General features: G+C 40.0%; 1 protein-coding gene across 2 annotated transcripts in view; it reads right to left on the bottom strand.

Annotated features, from left to right (window-relative positions):
• Positions 1–2,576: 2,576 nt before the first annotated feature.
• Positions 2,577–21,902, bottom strand: part of katnal1 (katanin p60 subunit A-like 1) — a 34,080-nt gene continuing 14,754 nt past the window's right edge. For both annotated transcript variants that reach the window (XM_002934015.5, XM_004912041.3), the window contains exons 7-11: positions 21,581–21,739; positions 13,089–13,215; positions 12,329–12,463; positions 5,835–5,961; positions 2,577–4,507 (exon numbers count right to left, since the gene is read on the bottom strand). In XM_002934015.5, coding sequence (XP_002934061.1) covers positions 4,309–4,507; positions 5,835–5,961; positions 12,329–12,463; positions 13,089–13,215; positions 21,581–21,739 — 747 coding nt within the window. In that variant the 3' untranslated portion in view covers positions 2,577–4,308. The remainder of the gene's footprint in view (positions 4,508–5,834; positions 5,962–12,328; positions 12,464–13,088; positions 13,216–21,580; positions 21,740–21,902) is intronic.

The following is a 21,902-nucleotide window of genomic DNA, read 5'->3' as shown; positions in this document are numbered from 1 at the left end:
GTGACACTCGGTAAAACCTGCTACCTCTGTCTGATGTCTCTGACGCAGTGCCATAAAATGGCTTCATTAGATCATGAGAAACCTACACTGGCTTCCATCTTTCTGGCTCCCTGCAGCTAGCGAAAAAAAAAAGACATACGAGTCATTGGTAAATTCCAAATTATTTCTCAACACAAATGGCAAAGCTTACAAGATATCTAGGATGATCGGTATAACTATAAATTGCAAAATGCAATCATATTGTGCCTTTATTCTTTTCAACAATATTCTTAGCAACAGCCATTTATCCAAATTCCGGTTGTGCAATTTACTTAGTATAACTGAAGAACACCTCTTCACCAAGGTAGGCAGTCGCCACCACATGAGCAACGTCAGGGACTTGAAAAGAGCAAAAGACCAACCCGAAGAAGGGCTCCGCCCTAGAACATTCTGTGAGTTGGTTGTTGCCTCTCAATGAACACAAGAAGACCACATTCACACCTACCTTTGCAGTGTTGCTCTTCTGTCACTTTTACTTTATATAGACCACACGATACATACGGTAAACTTGGACCCAGGGCCAAAATGAGCACCTGTACCAAGTGGAAGGAAGTTTGAACACAAGGAGTGAATGTGCATACACTTGGGGGTTTTCTGGATAAGGGGTCTTTCCATAATTTTGATCCTCATACTTCCATGTCCACCAAAAAGCAACTTTTAATTTAAACATTAAGTAAACCCAATAGGATTGTATTACCACCAATGAGGATTAATTATCCCATACTTGTACATCTATTTATGAATTGATGTTTGTCTGGTTACTAGGGGTTGCGCTGGGTAGGCTCTAGCTTGCATGAACTAGACTACCTGTTGGAATGGATCAGCAGGCATGTCATACCACTTACTTATAAAAAATAAACCAACATTTATTCTATGCTTTACAGAGTGTTGTTCTTAAGGGCTATATATTGCAGCATATTTTTTCCATGCCATGCAATGACAGCCATTTTTAAAGCAGTTCTGGTTGCCTGTGGCTTGAATATTATATATCCAGTTATATGCTCTGTGAAGCCCTACGATTGGAGGTCTTGCTTGTGACACCACAACAAGGCAACTAATGAAAGGGAATGGCATTGACAGCTCATCTGTATGGGATAAACCCATCTTGTAGACCCTTTAACCCAGTGCTGTACAAGTTCTTAAGTACTTAGCTGCTGTAGGCACGTCTCCCAGCTGACAATGGACACTTTTCAAGCCGCAGTTCTTCCTCTGCTAGTCCCGTGTCTCTACTCTTCAACATTTTTCTTTTTATTCTCCTGTGCATTTTTCCCCTTCTTCCAACCTTTCCTCTTCTCCTGTGTTTCTCTAGCCTAGTTTTTCTCCTTGTAACAGTTTTCCCATTTCTTATCTTCTATTACTGAGCCACTATCTGCCACTTGACATGGGGTGGACTCAGGGCCCCTGTGCAGAAATAATTACACCCTTCTATTATTGAATATCAAAGTACTTTACTGATGCAAATCATCCTGGAGATGACCTGGTTGTGTGCGTTAGGTAAATAATTAATGAGAAGTAAATGAAAAAGATTATTTTTGCCTACAGTAAGTCTCCTATGCTGTCCTCTGAAACACCATGGTTTGTTCTTACTAAATTGCTTCCTGGAGCTGTGTAATGCTGAATTGTTTGCAACCAGGATTTGAAAGTCTCTGTTGGGCTTTGTCCATGATGTGCAGGCTTCCCACTCCTTCACTGGTTGCTCTGACCTGCCTCACATGGCATTTCTTACCTCCCAGTTAAATCAAATTACAGAGCAATTTTTACTAAACCTTTTCAATAAAGGATAATTGGGCCTTATTCTGAGTATATATTTTACTTCCCTGCCATAAAGCATCATAAGATTTTTGTTTTCCTGTTTTTGCCAAAAGGAAGCAGAGTATATTTATATACAGGCACCCAAGGGCTTGGGCCTAGCGTGGTAGCCCTAAGGAAGGTGGTCATTGGGTGTCTATATATTAAAAAAAAGAAGAAACACTAAAAATTGTAAAAAAAAATAAACTTTGAGGGGGGGGTACATAAATGTAGTCTGGAAACTCTACAAGCGCTAACAACTAGCCCTGCATATAATTAAAGATCCCCCTTAGAAAGTACAGGCTGGGTAGTGCAGAGCAGGGATTTTGCTTTGTTTTGCTTAAAGGGGAGGACATTTCCTAGTAGCTTATGCACAGAATGTCTTATGGGCTTAATTACCAATTTTCGAGTTTGTGAATTCGCGTTTGTTTTTCTAAATCGAATAAACTCCCTCCCAGACTAGGATCCTATGTTCCTCATAGGAAACAGGGTGACAAAGAACCAAAGAGGGATGTGCTTGTGTTGGAAAGAGGAGGAGCTCTTTTTTTCTGCCTCCTAGACAAAAGTCCACATTAACCCTTTGGTAGCTATGCTGCAGAGGAAAGCTTTGAGATGATACAGTTCAATTCCAGAAGGCAACTAAGGGATTTCAAATCAGCTCTGCTTTCCACAATGTTTTATGAGATGAATAAACACATTTTATTCTGCAGACAGTATCCCTTATTAAAACAACAACAACAAAAAACATTTTTTTAAATAAATCTGTTTAAATAAAGAAATAATCTGATGTTATAGTTTAACATTTAGAACATCCACACACTCAGCAACACAAAGCACTTGGTGTACAAGGTCATCTATTGTGTTCTATACTAAGCCTCTGTGCCAGTTCCCTGAGTGCCAGTCACCCACTTCACACCCACTGGAGAAGAAGTATGTTTATATTGGCGATGTGCTGGTTTGGGCTTTTGGCTCATGTTTTTAAACAGAATAGCACAGGGAGCAAAAAGCACTCTATATCCCCCTAGTGGATTCCAACCAAAGGAAAATGGCAGAGAGGAAGCCACAATCAGCCATTTTTGTACACTTTGCTCACTGCATAGGACATTGTGTGCTGTAGCATATACAAATAACAGCCTGGCATTTTTAAGGGCTCTGGCACACGGGGAGATTAGTCGCCCGCGACAAAACTCCCTGTTCGCGGGCGACTAATCTCCCCGGATTGCCATCCCACTAGCGTGGGATGGCATACGTGGCGGCGCGATTTCGGTGAAATCGCACAAGTTGCCTCGAGAAGAAACTTGCGCGATTTCACTGAAATTGTGCCGCCACGTATGCCATCCCACCGGCGATTTACATTTTCGCCGGTGGGATGGCATTTCGGGGAGATTAGTCACCCGAGACACAGGAGATTTGTCGCAGGCGACTAATCTCCCCGTGTGCCAAAGCCCTAAAAGGACATGTAAAGTTTACTGGGGGTGCCAAAAATTTTAGGGTTCCTCCCAGGGAAATAGATTGCTAAAACTGTCTAAGCGCAGCGATGGCATTTTAGTAACCTTCACAGGCATCCCTTGCGCCAACTTCTGTTCACACATGTACAGTACAGTAAAACCCAACAGGATTTACTTACATGAACGCCAAAGGAGCAAAGATCTTAAGGCAAGGAGATGCCAGTGTTTTTCCATGGGCTGGTGCAGTTCACTCATAACAGGAGCATTGGCCAATGGAAAAATTTAGCGATCTATTTCCCTGAAGAGATGCCTAACATTTTGGCACCCCCAGTGAAATAGATTTTACATGTCTTTAAAGGCTAAATACTGACTAAGCAAGGGTAGAAAATGATGTGGCTGCTATGAGACCTGGAATCTAGCAAGGACCCAGAATGATGTGCAATATATGCAATGTGTGTATTTGACATACAACAGTTAGAGGCACATCTATCTGATCAGAGAATGCTCCCTGAGCCAGGAAGGAGCCCCTGAATTAAAAACAGTCACCCCCAGTGTGATCCCTGTCGTTAGGCGTTTCTATCTGAAATATCCAAGTAGGCACTAAATGCTGATGTGCTAGCGTTTTGTACTTCCACTTAGCGTCTGTAATTATGAAATCTGTTAAAAGGTTATGCTTTGCTGGTCTTGTTAAGAATTAAGAAGTTTAGAGGCAATCTTCTCCGCTGACCTTACCTAATTATCCTTTCCTGTCTAACGTGATTAATTTAAGATCCACAGCCTTATGGTTATCATAGTGAAAGCTAATTTCTGCTCACAAGCCATTAACTTAAAGTGACATGAGTCCTTGTAATGAAAGAGACACAGTTATTCAGCAGCGGATGAGGAAGATAAAACGGTCTCTGAGTGCTGAGAAATGTAACTAACACACAAGTGCACATCGGCTTTGGGTTAAAATGGGGTTAATTCCAGTGCAAGCAGGACGACACTTCTTGTATGTTCACTCTGTAAAACACAGGACGAATATTGCAGCTTTTTAGGCAGAACCAAATTCAGCCATCCATTTTTCATACTTTTCCAAATCTGCAGCGGAGACCGACTTGGATACTTTTTTTAGCGCTAGTTCAAAGTCCATCACGGTCACGGGCATCTGCAACTCATCCTTGGACAGAGCCCGGATCTGTTCTGGGGTTAAACCCTGGATACGGCGTCTCATTGCCATCATGGATGCATCCCTGAAAGAAAGAGATGGATTTTGGTACCACAAAAGTAATAGAAAGGACAGTTCAAAAGGTTTAAGCTGCTGACCTATGGAAAATCCTCTTGGTCAACAATGACAACTACATCGGCTGGGTAATTTATATCCCCAACTGCATACCTGCATACCAACTGCATACCTTTTAGGCCTATGGCATACTCTCTATCAACATTTCCTAGCTGGTGGAGAAGCCCCCAAGCCATGGCCAGGCAACTTGTCATCCACTTGAGTGAAATCCAACACTGAAGCGCATCTCCAGGGGCTGAGATGTGGCAGTGGAGAATACACCATATGTGCCATTGGCCTGTGAGACCTGTGGGATCAACAAGCTTTGTGCAGTATTATAATCCCTGATGCTGCACTACGATATTTATATCATAGGCTATAGCTGCCAACTGCAGCTATAGCCTATAACTGGCAGCTAAAGCCTATGATATAAACAATGTACCCTAGCCATAAGGTCTTTGCACAATCTATAACAAACAGCATTAATGTATTTATGATTTTCCCTGTGTATGTCTGTTTATGTGTGTCTTACTCCTTGACATGTGCCCGGGGTATGCCTTTATTGCAGTATGTGCCAACTACAAACATCTAATTGCAGATAGGTACCTACACAAACAGCAGGGAATTGATTGGTGGGAAGGGGCTAAACAATAAGTGTAATGTGCTGTTGGTGTAGGTTAATGCATGCAGTTTTATTTAAAGGAGAACTAAAGCTTAACTAAAGAACTAGGTCAGATATGTGTACATTATGTGTTGGGCTTCAGTACCAGCCCAAGGCAACCACAGCCCTTTAGCAGGGAAGATCTGTGCCCCCAAAGATGCCCAGTAGCCCCCCATCTTCTTTTCTGCTGATTCCCTGCACATGTTCTGTGCTGCTGTCACTTACCTGAGCTTAGGGACCCACTCACAATTAGTAATTCATATAGATAACTACTACATGGCAGCTCTGAAACCAGTCCTGAAGAATCTGTTTATATTAAAGGCAAACCTCATTTTCTGCTGGATAATTTGTAAGAACCCCTAAGCTTAGCTTCCCAACAGCTGCTTAGAACACACTGAGCATGTTCAGTGTCACTGACACTCCTAACAAAATCCAAGATGGGGAGCTCCAGTGACAAGTTTAAGGGATTGGATCATTGCTACTATAAAGATGCTGAAACTTTAGGCTGGACAGTAAGTTCAGGATATAAAATATGGCTTTTATAGCCATATTCATTTTTAGGGCTTAGTTCTTAATTCTTTAAACTAGACTGAGAGGCTTTGTTGACATAGTCCCTTTCCCATTTCAGCCACTGTACCTGCAAACATTGGTTATATCTGCTCCGGAATAGCCTTCAATCTTCTGAGCAATAACTTCAAGGTCGACGCTCGGCTCCAACTCTACTTCCCGTAGATTTATTTTCAGCAGCTCTGCCCTTCCATTAGCTGGGAAAACACAGCCAGAATGTTACATGTCAACATATCCAACTAGAAGCCCAACAGTGTAACCAGATCAATCAGGGGACTGCCTGTCATTCTCTCAGCCAATCATCCCGTATTTGTGTATTGGAAACATAATTAAATTAAATGTTAGCTGGCATGTATCATCGGTGGAGAGCAATGTCAGGTTTTTAACACAAGCCAACTGACAGAGCAGAAGGGATTTTATCTGGAGCAATGAAAGGTAGCAGTGGTTAAATTCCTATGGCAGTATCAGCAATATAAACCCGGATTTATGGCTGCTCAATCAAATAACTACTCGTACAGTATTTCAATGCAGATGTCCCTTTTAAATCTGTGATTAATGTTATATACGGTTACAAGACAATGTCATCATAATTTCCTCGATACATTAGGTCCTTCAGAGGATATTGGTTACATTAAAGACACTTAAGAACAAGCCTGTGCGGCTCAGACACTCATTGGCCATGCAGTCTGTTCCCTGCATGTAATTGTCCCAGGTGGAGGAAAGTACATTGAGCTTCCATAATTTATACTTTTATTCCTGTCTGCTAGTAAATGTCCTTGAACTGCAGGAATATTATGGGAAGCAGAATTAATAATAACTGTCCTAATGACTTGCGTCTGGCCAGTTAAAAGTAATGTGCTGCCTATGGAAACCAGCGGTGTCCTACATCCCGCAGCTACTCGCGTGCTACCAATCCACCGAAAATGTCACTGTCAACTGAAAGGGAATGTGCTGAAATATTTATCTTTACCACATTTGTGTTTGTTTCAAAATCCAAAATGAAAATATAAATACTAAATATATTTTATTAAAAAAACAGATTCTCAATCTTGTCAATCAATAGGAAAAGGCTTGGTTAAAAGGGAGCCACCTGAAGAGTTAAGGCGGTGTCACAAGTGCCGCGTCTACGACAGCGGAGAAAAGGCTGATCCGCTACTGTCTTTCTGTGTATGCATGGGATCAGTCTGCCAGCACAAACACGGCCATATTGCTACATAAACACATCCTTTTGTGTTTCCATACATACGCTTGTGTGTGTGCTGACAAGGTAGAAAGGAGCTGACCAGCATTTTCTCCACCAGCATTATCTGTTCCAGCAGAGAAAATGCCAAAAGTGCCATTAAAAATAAAGGCCTGCTTTCAGCAGAACAACTAAATATATCTGTAGGTGCCAATAAACCTGCACAACAAATAGATAAGGGGATTACTGCTGGCGCTCAGCATTTACAGGGTTAAAGGTGGCTATACAGGGGCCGATTGCAGCTGCAATTTGAGTCATTTAGACCCATTCAGCAGCTTATCTGCCCATGTATGGGAACCCCTGACTACCCTGCCCAACCGATATCTGGCCAAAAATCAGCCAGTTATCGATCACACAGGTTTGATTTTTTTAGTCGGATCAGGGACCACATTTTGATGCGGTCCTCATGTGACTTTTCATATACCCTACAATGCGATTGTTTGGCCCTAGGTGGGCATATCGGGGGAAAGATTTTCCTGTTTGGGGACCTTGCCAAACGAGCGAATCTTACCATGTATGGCCACCTTAAGGCCTAAGGTGCATTCTTTATTCATGCGTTCTGCATTCTGCATGAAGGGAACTTTAGATGTTTTGCCACCTGTGCTGAAAAAGATTAAGGGGCAGATGCTTGAGCCCCTAAGTGCAAGGGGCAAAATACCCTGTGTGCCTCTGCCCTAAAGCAGGCCAAAGGTACAGGGTAAAAGAATGCAAATGTAGTGAGCCATTCTACCTATGGCACCTAGCACAGTATCTGTCTGTTTGGCCCAAGGGGACAATTAATCAGATACAGTACAGGATCGGCCAATGTATAGCAGCCTTCTGCTAGAGGGAGAGAATGCTATCAGATATGAATCCCTGAGCCTAGCCAGCTTAGAAACTGTTCTGGTACCTCCAGAAGCATGTAATAAACTTGCACACAATTAGACACACAAATACTACATATATCTATTAATGTACAGGTATGGGTTATATTACCTTGAAACCCATTTTCCAGAAAGTTGTGACATATACAATGCAGTATGAATGCCTATTTAAGCAAACATTGTTGCTGTCTAAGAACCTTGCAGCTGATGGAAACTAAGCTGAATCCATATTGGGTTTATCTAATATTGAAATTATATGGTATGGTATTTAAAATTATGGAAAGATCCCATATCTGGGTAACCCAGCTCCCAAGCATTACAGATAACAGATCCTATACCTGAACACTTAATTCAATTTAGAGCTTAAAGTGTTAAAATCATCACAATCAAGACAGATCTCTATTAACCAAGTTCTTATACGGCATTAAGCATGATCCTGGCAGGCTGCATTACATACTGGGTACAGGCATGGTGGCACACACACGTAACACAAGGGCTCAGGCTGTTGCATTCTGATGCAGCTGAAGTCTAGACAGTTTAGTCACAATGTCCGACTCTCAATGAATCACAATGATCCTGGCCTTTGAGTAAAAAATCACCAACTTATGTGCCTGGGGTTTTATCATTGCAACTTAATTGTCTTCGGTTGTTTCAGCTCATCTTGGATTGATGCTCTGCTTAACAGCCCATTGACGTGCCAGTAAATATGTCACTGAATCAGAATTGGATTCAATTATTTTAAAGCATCCGTAGTAAAACACAGCAAAATAGTAACAGAGATTCTCTTGGGGCGACAATTCCATTTCAATGTTTAATTTCACCTGCTTGGTCGTTTCCACTGTCGCACTGCAGTCTAAAAGTTTGTCAGGGGCGTGAGTACTTGTTGGGAATTGTTTTCATTTACTTGTTGTTTCCGTACGGCACTAATGTGGCAGTGGCCATTAGAATGTTAATAATCTAGAACTGGCAGCAGGAGCTTACAATTAACTTTAAATTAATATTATTTATATTACTTATTTATATTACTTCTCTTCCAGCCCTCTCCTATCAATCCTCCAGGTGGTCGTGCCAAACACCACCTAAGTGTGACCTTAAAGGACAAGGAAAGGCTAAGTCACTTGGGGGGTGCCAAAATTTTAGGCACCCCCAAGTGACTTTAATCGCTTACCTTGTCCCCCAGGCTGGTGCCCCTGTTAAGAGAAAACCACACCAGCCCGGGGTAGCTGTAGCGATGCGCTTCCTCCTTCCTGCTTGTTTTGCCGGCAAATTCCCGGGGCAATCACATGCGCAGTAGAGTGAAAAGCCGACTTTATAGTTTAAGTTCAGCTTTTTCACTCTACTGCGCATGAGCGCGAGCGAAGCAGGAAGGAGGAAGCGCATCGCTACAGGTGCCCCGGGCTGGTGCTGTTCTCTCGGAACAGAGGCACCAGCCCGGGGTAAAATGTAAGCGATTTAAGTGACTTGAGGGTGCCTAACATTTTGGGACCCCCAAGTGACTTCGCCTTTCCTTCTCCTTTAAAGGGGTGGCTCACCCCGTTTAGTTTGGTATAGAATGCCACATTCCTAGCGACATTGCATTTGGTTTTCTTTATTTACTTTTTACAGATTTTTGATTACCGTATTTGCCTTCCCCTTCTGACTCTTTCCAGCCTCAAATGGGGGTCACTGACCCCAGCATCTAAAAACTATTGCTCCATGATGTACAATGTTATTGCTATTGTTACTTTTTATCACTAATCTTTCTATGCAGACCCTCCTCTATTCATATGCCCAACTCTTGTACAAACCTCTGCCTGGTTGCTAGAGTAAATTGCTTGCACCCTAGCAATCAGATAGCTGCTTAAATACCAAACTGGAGAGTGGCTGCACAAAAAGCTAAACAACTGAAAAACCATAACAATAAAAAAATAAAGGCCAACTGCAAATGTAATATCAAAGTCTATGTCATACTAAAAGTTAATTTAAAGGTGAACTACCCCTTTAACATCCAGATAACAGTTCCACACAGGAGAGGTGAACCACGTAAAACTGACCAATACAAAAAAACGACTAACAACTGCATATTATATTAGGCCAACACTGAGTGCATTAGAGGCTAACACCTCTTTAATGAGTAAATTGACAACTACAGGTATGGGATCCGTTATTAGGAAACCCGTTATCCAGAAAGTTCCAAATTACGGAAAGGCCATCTCCCATAGACTCTATTATAAGCAAATAATTCTATTGTTTAAAAATGATTCCCTTTCTCTCTGTAATAATAAAACAGTACCTGTACTTGATCCCAACTAAGATATAATTACCCCTTATTGGGGGCAGAACAGCCCTATTGGGTTTATTTCATGGTTAAATGATTCCCTTTTCTCTGTAATAATAAAACAGTACCTGTACTTGATCCCAACTAAGATATAATTACCCCTTATTGGGGCAGAACAGCCCTATTGGGTTTATTTAATGGTTAAATGATTCCCTTTTCTCTGTAATAATAAAACAGTACCTGTACTTGATCCCAACTAAGATATAATTACCCCTTATTGGGGCAGAACAGTCCTATTGGGTATATTTAATATTTAAAGGATTTTATTTGGAGATCCAAATAACAGAAATACCCCTTATCTGGAAAACCCCCAGGTCCCGAGCATTCTGGATAACAGGTCCCATACCTGTACAAAAGGAATATCAGAGAAACTGAGACACACATACATATGAGAGGCATTTAAGTCTTCAAATTTAGTTAACATCCCCTATATCATTTGCCCAATAAATGTTGAAACCAGAAAAGAAACTTTTGTGCTGCAGTTAAGCTTCATATACGGGTGATAAAATCACTTGGTCTCCAAACATCTTTTTTAGACAAAAAGAAAACACATATGCTGGTCTCTTAAGGTGCCCATACACGTTAAGATTTGCTCGCTTGGCGAGGCCGCCAAGCGAGCAGATCTTCTCCCTATATCCCCACCTACAGGTGGCCGATATTGGGGAAAATGTAGGCTAATTCTAACGGTGGCAATGGCACAGTTGGTTCGGGGACCGCATCAGTGAGCCGATGCGGTCCCCAATCCGACTGAATCTTTTAACCTGCCCGATCATAATCTGGCCAATTTTAGGCCAGATATCCAAGGGACCGATATCGGTAGCTACAATCGGCCCGTGTATGGCCACCTTTAGACCCCACTATTCTGTGATAACTATGATAAACCAACATTTTCAGAATGAGAAGAAGCAAGCCTTATACATGGGGGCTTTGCCATCCTTTTCTCATCAACAGTGAAATTCTAAAGGTGATCTCTCAGAATGGCTTTGTATTGGATATCCTACACCAGAGCCTTAACTTTCAACTTTTTACTTCATCTATTCAAGACTATAGGCCTTATCAGACATATCTAGTCATGATAATTTGCCTTTTAAGGACAGGGTGGCTTATGTTTTAAGGTGGCCATACATGGTAAGATCCGCTCGTTTGGCAAGTTCTTCCAGTAAGCGGATCTTCTCCCGATATACCCACCTACGGGTGTCATAATTGTAGGGATTCAGTTTGGCTAGAGGCATGGATTCGGCTGAATCCAAATCCTGCTGAAAAAGGCTGAATCAGTGCATCCCTAGTTTTAGGTTGACCAATGACACTGTTCTTTGAAAAATGTAACTAGCAAAAATAATTTGAGGTGTAATACTGAATTTGTGGACTAAAGCCCAGTCATTGTATGTTACTCTGTGAAGATTTTAATAGACTGTACATGAAGACACTGCCTGCTGATTCATTCAGTGTTGCTTATCAGTTTAATTGGTAATGTGCACTTTCATACCATATTAAAGCCACTTAGTGTTGCCATATAGGTAAGTGTCATGAGAGGCACTTTCTGGGGTATGCTCCAAGTATGAACTCCCATGTGGCATGTGTTTGTAAAGTTCTCATATCCTGCTGCTGGCCTTTTGCAGATCTACATTGATATTAAAGACACTAGTACTGGACTGCACCAGGATACATGGTGGTTCAACCAATCTCAATGATCTAGTGAGTCCAGTGTACAAGCTGGTATTATGTCAGTACACTTGCCCTTTCAGGGTAATTACAGCTGCACTTCCAGTGGCATGCAATATTTCAAGGTGGCCCTATGGTGGACCCCAGGTACCCAAGTCTGGCAACAGTTTCTTTTGTGTAACTAGGCATTAAGACTGCGTTTGCTGCTGAAGATACATAAACTATCACCCATTTGTCTTTCTTTAAGAGAGTAAAATAAGAGGAGGTCAGAGGAGGATTCTGCTGTGTGAAAGCAGATGAGCCATCATTTTCTTGACTTTCTCAATATAAAAAGAGATTGCATTTTTTGGACATTATGTTCAGTCTGAAGAATGTTTCTAGTTAAATACAATTGCTAAGTGATGGTGCTGTAGTTTAGGTAAAAATGTTCTCTATTCATATACTAAGCTCTGCTAAGCAGGCAAGTCATTAGCTTGCAGTACCTGTAGGTAAGGGAATATAGATCCTTTTTTCTAATCTCCTTCGTAAAGCCTCATCAATGTCCCATGGGAAATTTGTGGCAGCCAACACCATAACCATTTTTGAAGGATCATCATTTTCTAGAGCGCCTCCAACACCTTGGGTATAGACACAAGAACAAGAATGAAAGGTAGAAAGTTGTTGACAGCGGTGCAAGACCATCTGTCATTTGCATTCAAAACACAGGAGAAATGTTATTTCCGACATTCAGAGCATCCCTCACACCGATCCGTCAATCTTTGCTTTCACAGCTTGGCTTTAATAAGACAAAGAAGAGAATTCCAGGCAATTTCTAGCCTCCCACTTGTTTCTTCAAATACAGGTATATCCAACAGGGAAAATATTGGTGCTGAATGTCCCCAAACAGAATAGCTAGTTTTGCAAACTTCTCCAGCATTTCTGGGCAGTAGCTTATTCCATAATTTAGTGTGACTCTAATGCAGTCACCATAAAGTTGTTTTCTTTAACTTAAAAATATGGAAATTCAGCCAAGAGTATAATTTTGGAATTCTGCAGACAAATAACTTTGTAAACTGTTATTAACCTCAAGATAGACTCTTGGTGTGTTATTTTTATTGAAAACCCTACAAGAGAATATAACTAACATAATCCAGACCGACATTCTAGCTGACAATTTTGCAGGGTGGGGGTCCTTTTTCTTTGGGAAGTCTAGAACTATAGCTATAACTAGTAGCCAATTTAACTTATTTCTTGTTAGCTTACCATCCATCTGAACGAGCAGTTCCGACTTGACCCGCCGACTTGCTTCGTGCTCATCAGACGTTCCTCTGCGGCTACAGATGGAATCAATTTCATCAATAAAAATTGTAGTTGGTGCATAAAATCTTGCCTTGAAAGCAATAAGGAGAAATGTATTACACATACATATTTAGGGGTTATAAAGAATACAGAGAGAGTTACTGTCCACCCGCAGTTATGAACTAAAACAACCCCAACATTCCCAACAGATGAAGGCTTTTTCCCCTTGCCTCTGCGTGCTTCTTTTTCTGCACTCAGGTCACAGCTACAGCCTTTCTCTAAAGGTGGAGCAATATTGTAGCTAAAGCCCAAATCTATTTTTGCTCAATGCCTAGAATATATCACTTTTCATCACTTTAAACTATATATGATACACATTTATGTTTTCTACGTTTTCTAAGATATTCAGTTAGACGTCACTACCATAGCTCCTTTTGCTTCTTCCTCACAAACCTTCCTTTTTGCAATAATTCTGATGTTATTCCAATTCCAGTTCCTATGGGCAAAGATACTTATGCAAAAAACAAATCTCTCCTTATTTTCTCTCTACTGATATGTAAAAATTCCAAGGGGGATGCAAACTTATTATTCATCAGTTGTAAGTACTGTATTGACCATGATGTTCTCCTTCTTATCTTTTAAGTTCTTGATTTATTTAAAATCCCAAACACCTCATCCTTTATCTCTCCATATGATCCTGGTCCTTGTCTTCTTTTCTATGAACCTGTCTGCTTTCTACACCACCCACTCCACCTGTTCTCTCAGCCTGTTCTCTCAGCCTTTCTCGGATTTCTCCCTAACACAGTAAGTTTATGCTCCATAGATGAAAAGGAAACCTTATAAAGCAACAGCATTTCTGCAGCCTGTCACTACAACTGCACCAAGAAATGGAATGAGCATTTCTCCAACACGCTATCAGCCATGGTTTTACACTTTGCACATAGGAGAATTCCATAGGGCAGTGATCCCCAACCCAATGGCCGCAAAGCAGGTTTTTATTTTTGAATTTCTGACCTGAAGACAAGATTTGGGGGGCATAAAGACCATGTGTACTATCAAGCAGAGCCTCCTGTAACCTGCCAGTCATCACTGGGCTATCAAATAACCAATCACAGCCCTTATTGGTAATCCCCTAAGAATTTTTTTCATGCTTGTGTTGCTCCCCAACATTTTTTACATTTAAATGTTGCTCACGGGTATAAAAGTTTGGTAACCCCTGCCATAAGGTCTCTGTGCTACAATATGGCCCTGTGTTTGCCCCACAAAAACAGACCTGCCTCCCCTACCCTTTATCTACGCCCGCTGAGTGCAGCCAGACCCTGAAACCCAATGCTTAGTACTCTTGCCCCTGTGTCTCCATAAATGTCTGTTTATGTTTACCTATTTCAAAGAATAATCTCCTTGAAATATTAATCTTTTTGTACCTCAATGCCTGGCACTTATTGTCCACTTAATTCCCAAGGTTTGGATTATAATTACCTATCCCCATTTATAATTGCTAATTATTTGTAATTAATTTAAAGAATTACCCACAAACTCGATACTACATACTTTGACCTACTGCTCTAATACTTACAAAGTGAGTTAAAGCACATAGTGTGCCATTCTAAATGCAATCACTGTAAAATGCATACAAAAGGACAGATGGTAATACAGATTTAAACAAATTAGAACTTCATTAGGAAGTGACATTAACGGAAGCTGTACTAAGCAGGGCCCACTAACCTTCTCTTGCTTTATTTCTCCTTGTAACATGTTAGAGGGAAACTATATGCTTGAACACTGCAAAACTCTATAAAAATATGGGGTTATAAGGAAAAGGGCTCTTTCAATAATTTGGATCTCCATACCTTAAGTCTACTTAAAAGTCATTTAAACATTAAATAAACCCGATATGATATTAATTAATTTTGATGCATAAACATGTTTTTACTCAATGACCAGACTCTTTGGGGGCCATTTACCAAGCACTGGATTTTTTTTTCTGATTCGCATTTTTTGCGCTAAAACACAGAAAAAAAAAGTTGTGACTTTTCCAAGATTTTCTATTCATCAAAACAGCTAAAAATCCAAATCCAGCAATTCCTCAGCTAAAACGTGCTGAGATCGTGACAGATGTCCCATCCATTCCCTGGAGTCTCCTTCTCTTGCTTCGAAACTTTAGAGGTTTTGGTTTTCTGACACTTTTTTTGTGTGCGACAATTCACACAGTCGCAGTCGGAAAATTTTGAACTTTTATAAGATTTTTCCCACATGTTCTTTTTCATTTCAGATTTCTTAGAAAATGCCAGACATTATTGGAATTTTAATAGAGAATTTTAGTAAATCCAGTTGGATATTTTCTTGCTGAGAGTCCAAACTAAAATACTGTTCCAACTGCACTTCCCCAGTACTAGGCAATTAGCTAGCTTAAAGGAATACTGTCATGGGAAAACATGTTTTTTTTCAAAGCGCATCAGTTAATAGAGCTTCCCCAGCAGAATCCTGCACTGAAATCTGTTTTTCAAAAACATAGATTTTTAAAATTTTAATTTAAAAATCTTACATGGAGCTAGCCATATTCTTCATTTCCCAGGGAGTCACAGCCATGTGACCTGTGCTCTGATAAACTTCAGTCACACTTTACTGCTGTGCTGCAAGTTGGAGTGATATCCCCCCCTCCCAGCAGCTGATCAGCAGAACAATGGGAAGGGAGCAAGATAGCAGCTCCCAGTAGGTATCAGAATAGCATTCAATAGTAAGAAATCCAAGTCCGGCTTGGGACTCCTCCAGTTACATGGGAGTAGGAGAAACAATAGGTTACCAGAAAGCAGTTCTAATGTGAAGCGCTGGCTCCTTCTGAAAGCTCAGTCTCAGGCACAATGCACTGAGATGCGCCTACACACAGATATTACAACTACAAAATACATTGGTTTGTTCAAGAATACAATTTAAAATGGTAATGTTCATGGATACAATAGCATTACACTAAAAAGCTACAAGTATTGTTGATGCTGATGAGGATCTGGTATAAGTCAATGCATCATTAAATATGTACAGTATGTCAGAACATGGGGGGATATTATATTTGTGCAAAATGTCTATAAAACATCAATATTAAAATCATGATGCAAAAAATCATATTGGTAATGTCAGCATATACCTGAAAAATCCGAAATTGTACAATGTCTTCTGAGACAAAATCAGGCATTTCATTTTGATATGAAGTTATAAAAGAGTAGAGTACAGGAGTAAGAACTTGTAGACATGCATAGTTCTGTACTGTAAAGCTATTTTACCTGAATCAAACTTTTCCTCTGGCCTTTGTACAAAATGAGAGAATGTAGGCCAACTAGTGTGCTTATAAATGAGCTTCCCTAGGGGCACATTTACTAACCCACGAATCCGAATTGGAAAAATTCCGATTGGAAAACGAACATTTTGCGACTTTTTCGTATTTTTTGCGATTTTTTCAGCGCCTTTACGACTTTTCGGAAATTGTCACGACTTTTTCGTTACCAATACGATTTGCACGAAAACACGCAAGTTTTTCGTAGCCATTACGATTCGCTCGTATCTTGTCGCGACTTTTTCGTATTGATCGCTCGTAAGCGGCGTGCGAAACTTTCAGACTTAGCATGATTTTGGAAGCCTCCCATAGGACTCAATGGCACCCTGCAGCTCCAACCTGGCCCAAGAAAAGTCACCATACTGAAGCTTGAATGAATCCGAATCTTTCGTACTCGGCGCGAAGGCTACGAAAAAGTCGCGACTTTTCGCGCAAGTAGTAACGCTACGAAAAAATCGCCAGATTTTGCGCAACATTCGGAATGGCAACGAAAAAGTCGCGACAATTTTCCGAAAAATCGCCAAATACCGATCATTACGGAAAAAACGCAATCGGACGCATTCGGCCCGTTCGTGCGTAAGTAAATGTGCCCCCTAGTGTGCTGGGACCTATAAGGATCAGACCCTTGGTGGAAATTTGACTCAAAAGGTTTCACTTTTGCATCACTTGCTAATCTGAGATGTTCTCATATGTTTATTGATGCTAAAAAAAAATTATATACAGGTATAGGATCTATTATCCAGAAAACTTTGGACCTAGGGATTTACAGATAAGGGATTCCACCCGTTACATTCAGCATAGTGACTACAGTGGAACCCTGCTTTTATGAATGCACAAATTACATTTTCCTGAATATGACATCCCTTCTTCACCCATTTGGCGCAGGTAAGCATATTTTTTGCAGTCCATGGAAAAATGCATTTAGACAGAAATTATTTTTGCTGATTTTTTTTTCCAATTTTGGCAATATGCATATGTTAATTATTGGTTGGAGAGTTGAGTTCTAAAATTGTGCAATCAGGGAATGATTACTATAAAGGCATTTACTGGTAAAGTCCCATGTTAAGATAAATATATATATATATATATATATTTATATTTATAAAGTATATAGACAAGATGTAATATATAGCATAGCCTTACAAGAGAAGAAAGACCAGCTTTAAAAATAAAAAAAAATGTTTTTGGTAATAACGCCTAGAGACATAAGCAGCACAATTGTCATTATGGATGAAAGCAGATAGATAGATGACAGACATACAGGCATACAGGTTAATTGCCCCGAGTAAATAGTTTGGGTGAATGTAATAGGGAACTTAGCTCCACTGTGGCACAGACTGATTACAATGATCACCAAGCACCATTGGCACAATATAAAGAACAACAAGATAATAATCAAACTATAGTATTGTATATTAATAAACAAACCTAGCATGACCATCAAATTTAAACTCTTGGATAAAGCCAGAGAGGAAGGAATCTTATATAAAGACAATTGGAAATATATTTTGACTGAGCATTCATTAAGGCAAGCATTACTGTCTAATGAATCCACTAGGAATACCTAGTATCTGGCATAGATTCAATTATATGAGTAATCTCGTTGAATACTTAAATTAAATACTTATACACACAGGTGTTACAGGAATTGAACTGGGAGTTTAGATTATTTATTGCCACATTAGGTGTTACATCTTTATATCCATTGACTGAATACGGCCAAGGATGACAAGCAGTGGCGTCTTACCTTGTGTGGAGGATGGGGAGGGTTTGAGAGGGAATTTATTCCAAAAGAAATAACATTTATTTTAGAAAATAATATATTTTTGTTTTTGTGATCAGTTTTATATATAAATCTGTGGCACTGATATGGGTATAACCTTCAAGCCCATTTTATTTTTTAAGATTTTTGGAGCTACATTCTAAACCGTTGCTGCTGGGCATGGGCCTTTATAGTGCAGTTACCTGAGAGATATTATTGTAATATCTGGGAAACGAACAGTAGAACTGGAAAAGAGAAATGTAGGCTGAAAGAAATAAAAAAGTACATATACTAATAATCATATTCTATTTGTAACCACACATAATCCAAAGTAGAGGGAAATTCTAAAGGAAACTAATATACATTAAGTTCTGAAGGTAGATGATATTCTAAGAGCTATTACTAAACCAAAAATAACATTTAGAAAAAAAATGTTGGCACATAATATTACTGCAACAAAAAATGGCAAAATCTAGAAAAAAGCAAAAATTAGATGGAAAGGGACTTACTGCTAATATAACAAAATGATTGTGCCAGATTGAGCCGGGTATTAAATGCGCCACTAAAGATGATGAATATTGTGTGGGATGCAGATGGGGCTTATAGCTGTATTGGGCAAAGACAAAGAGGATGTAACAGGATTGAATAAAACAACATATTGGGAACATAAAGAAAGGGTTGGAGACATATAATACCTCTAGACATTTCAAACTGTCATAATAAAAACCCAAATGGATTAAAATGCTAAGGAACAGAAAAGGTGACATTAAAAGACAGGAGGTGAATAGAGATAAGAATTTAATGAGATGAGTTTAACAATAACAGTAACAAGCATCAAACACTTACGGTTCAACTACCCAACTTGTTACTTGTAAAAATACAAAGGATGATTCTACTATGGGACCCCGGTAACACAGGGGTACCCCAAATATTAATGGAATACTGTCATGGGAAAATATGTTTTTTTCAAAACCCATCAGTTAATAGTCCTCTTTCAGCAGAATCCTGCAATGAAATCCATTTTTTAAAAGAACAAACAGATTTTTTTATATTTAATATTGAAATTTCACATGGGGCTAGCCATAATCTTAGTTTCCCAGTTGCCCTCAGCCATGTGACTTATGCTCTGATAAACGTCAGTCACACTTTACTGCTGCACTGCAAGTTGGATTGATAAGAAGAAGACACCTGTGCTGAAGGATTCAGTTGCCTGAACTGATAGCACCTCCGTGTTTCTATGCTGCTGTCACTGCTCTACTTTGGTCTAATAGCACTGCTGGTAGCAAAACACTCTTGTATTTTAGTGACTGGAGAACTGGTCAAAACTTTCAATACTGCCTTCCATTACTTTAGGGTGATGGCATACAAACATACCGGGAAATATGCACTACTTGCTGGCAACAAATCTTCTGAAAATACCTTTGACAGGACATCACCAACACTTAAACATATGAATCAGGAAACCTCCACCTGATTTTTATGGCGGGTATGCAATTTTTATGCAATATTTTACCGCCCGCAATTCACACTGACACCAAAGAAAACGTATCTTCAGAATATTCGTCACGCATAGTGCAAATTTCCCACATGCAACAAATCTCCGAGTGTGTCATAATGCTTAAGGGTAATGGCAGACCAGGGGATTTGTTGCCAGTGATAAATCTAACAAGGCAACAAATTTGGAAATACCTTCCCTTTAACATTTGGATTGCTGCACATTAAACAAGTTATGTGCTGGGATTGAGTTTAATTGCAGGAAATTGCCTTCTTTTGCTCGATTGGGTGACATCCCAAATACATTAAATACAGTAAGAGACAGTGGGAACTGTATCCCTGAATACATTAAAAGCAGTCAGAGACACTTGGACCTGTACCCCACATACATTATATACAGCAAGGGGAAATGGTTCCTGGCACCCTAGATAAACCTTACCCATCTGAAAAGCAGGTTTCCTTGAAGGCTGAAGAAGATTTCTGCATTGTATAGATCAGCGATCCCCAACATTTTATACCCGTGAGCCACATTTAAATGGAAAAAGTGTTGGGGAGCAACACAAGCATGAAAAATGTTCCTGAGGGTGCCAATGAGAGCTATGATTGGCTACTTAATAGCCCCTATCTGGACTGGCAGCCTTCAGAAGGCTCTGTTTGGCATTATACTTGGTTTTTGTGCAACCCAAACTTGCCTCCTAACCAGAAATTCAAAAATAAGCTCCTGCTTTGAGGCCACTGGGAGCAACATCCAAGGGGTTGGGGAGCAACATGTTGCCCCTGAGTCACTGGTTGGGGAACACTGGTATAGATAAAAAAGAAATCTTATGCCCTACCTAAATATAAGAATAGCATCAGGAGAAATAGTAGAAAAATCCAAGTCATGACAGGACAGCAGGGTGTGATTGTAACTGTATGAATTTATTTTTCCTCTTTCACTTCAAGGCACTCATCTCTCTTGTATTATATCAGTTGTGCCATTGGGCACTGGGATACGTTCAGCAGGAGTCACTAAAGAACTCTCTAAATCTACACTTGATAATCCTTGTATAATCAGTCTCCAGCTGAAGCTGAGCATCTGCCTTGGTGCGTCATGTGGGTTTAACACCATCACTAACCTATACTGGAAAATATTACTAAAGATAAAATAAGAGTTCTCCTAATCTCTCTCATTCCCTGTATACTTTCATGCGATAACAGGCCTCAGGGGTGCATATGTATCTGTAGCATATTTTTGAACAATTATCACATCTTCTGACAAGCTGCAGAGAAAACATGTCCCATTCTGACAGCCTTAATTTGTAACATAATTGTCCTGTGCCCTTTATTAATTTCACTGCTCAGCCCTGTGATGTGTAATTAAGGTACAGTTAATGATTTACAGAGGGAAAATGTAGCCGGGGGTGAATGGGGAGGTCAAAAAAGATGACAAATTATCATGGTAATGTTAGCTTGCATTTTCTCCTATATGCTGTGGAACCACAATGGGGGCTAATATTTGCATTTTGTTTACATTTTACTAGATGCTATTGATACAATAATTCTGTGTTCTTGCTTTAGTGCTCCTTTTAAATCTACTTGTTCATTTTCAACCAAGCGAGCCAATAGAAAATAACCTTGAAACCAACTCAAAATGAAGCGCTTACATGTTTAAATCTCTGCAAACTGAGCACTTGTACTGTAAGATTCCTGAACAGCAGTGTATTCAGCTTAAATATACATGTAAAAATGTCTTAATAGCACATAGCGGCACATAATAATGGCCACCATCGACCTTAATTGAACTTTCTAGAGTGCTTGCATGCTATCATTTTCGATCAATATAGTAATCACAGCCAAGTGTTCTTGACTCAAATTATACAGTGCGGCACTTACCATTTCAAATAATAAGCGGACCAGCTTCTCAGACTCTCCCCTGTACTTAGACGTTAATGTTGAAGAAGACACGTTAAAAAATGTTGTTCCACATTCTGTGGCTACGGCTTTAGCAAGCATGGTTTTGCCTGTTCCAGGAGGTCCAACCATTAGAACACCCTAAGGGGAAAAAATGGTTTAGAGTAAGGTCTAAAACACACTGGGGTGACTATTCAAATGGATAAAATAACGAAAATTATGCAAACAGGCAAAGCGCTGTGCAGAACAACTAAATACAGCAACATAGAATCAGTATAAAAGTATGGGATCTGTTATCCAGAAA

The sequence above is a fragment of the Xenopus tropicalis genome, chromosome 2, assembly GCF_000004195.4.
Source record: "Xenopus tropicalis strain Nigerian chromosome 2, UCB_Xtro_10.0, whole genome shotgun sequence".
In the NCBI taxonomy this organism is placed as follows: Eukaryota; Metazoa; Chordata; class Amphibia; order Anura; family Pipidae; genus Xenopus; species Xenopus tropicalis.
This window is presented reverse-complemented; position numbering and strand designations above follow the sequence as displayed.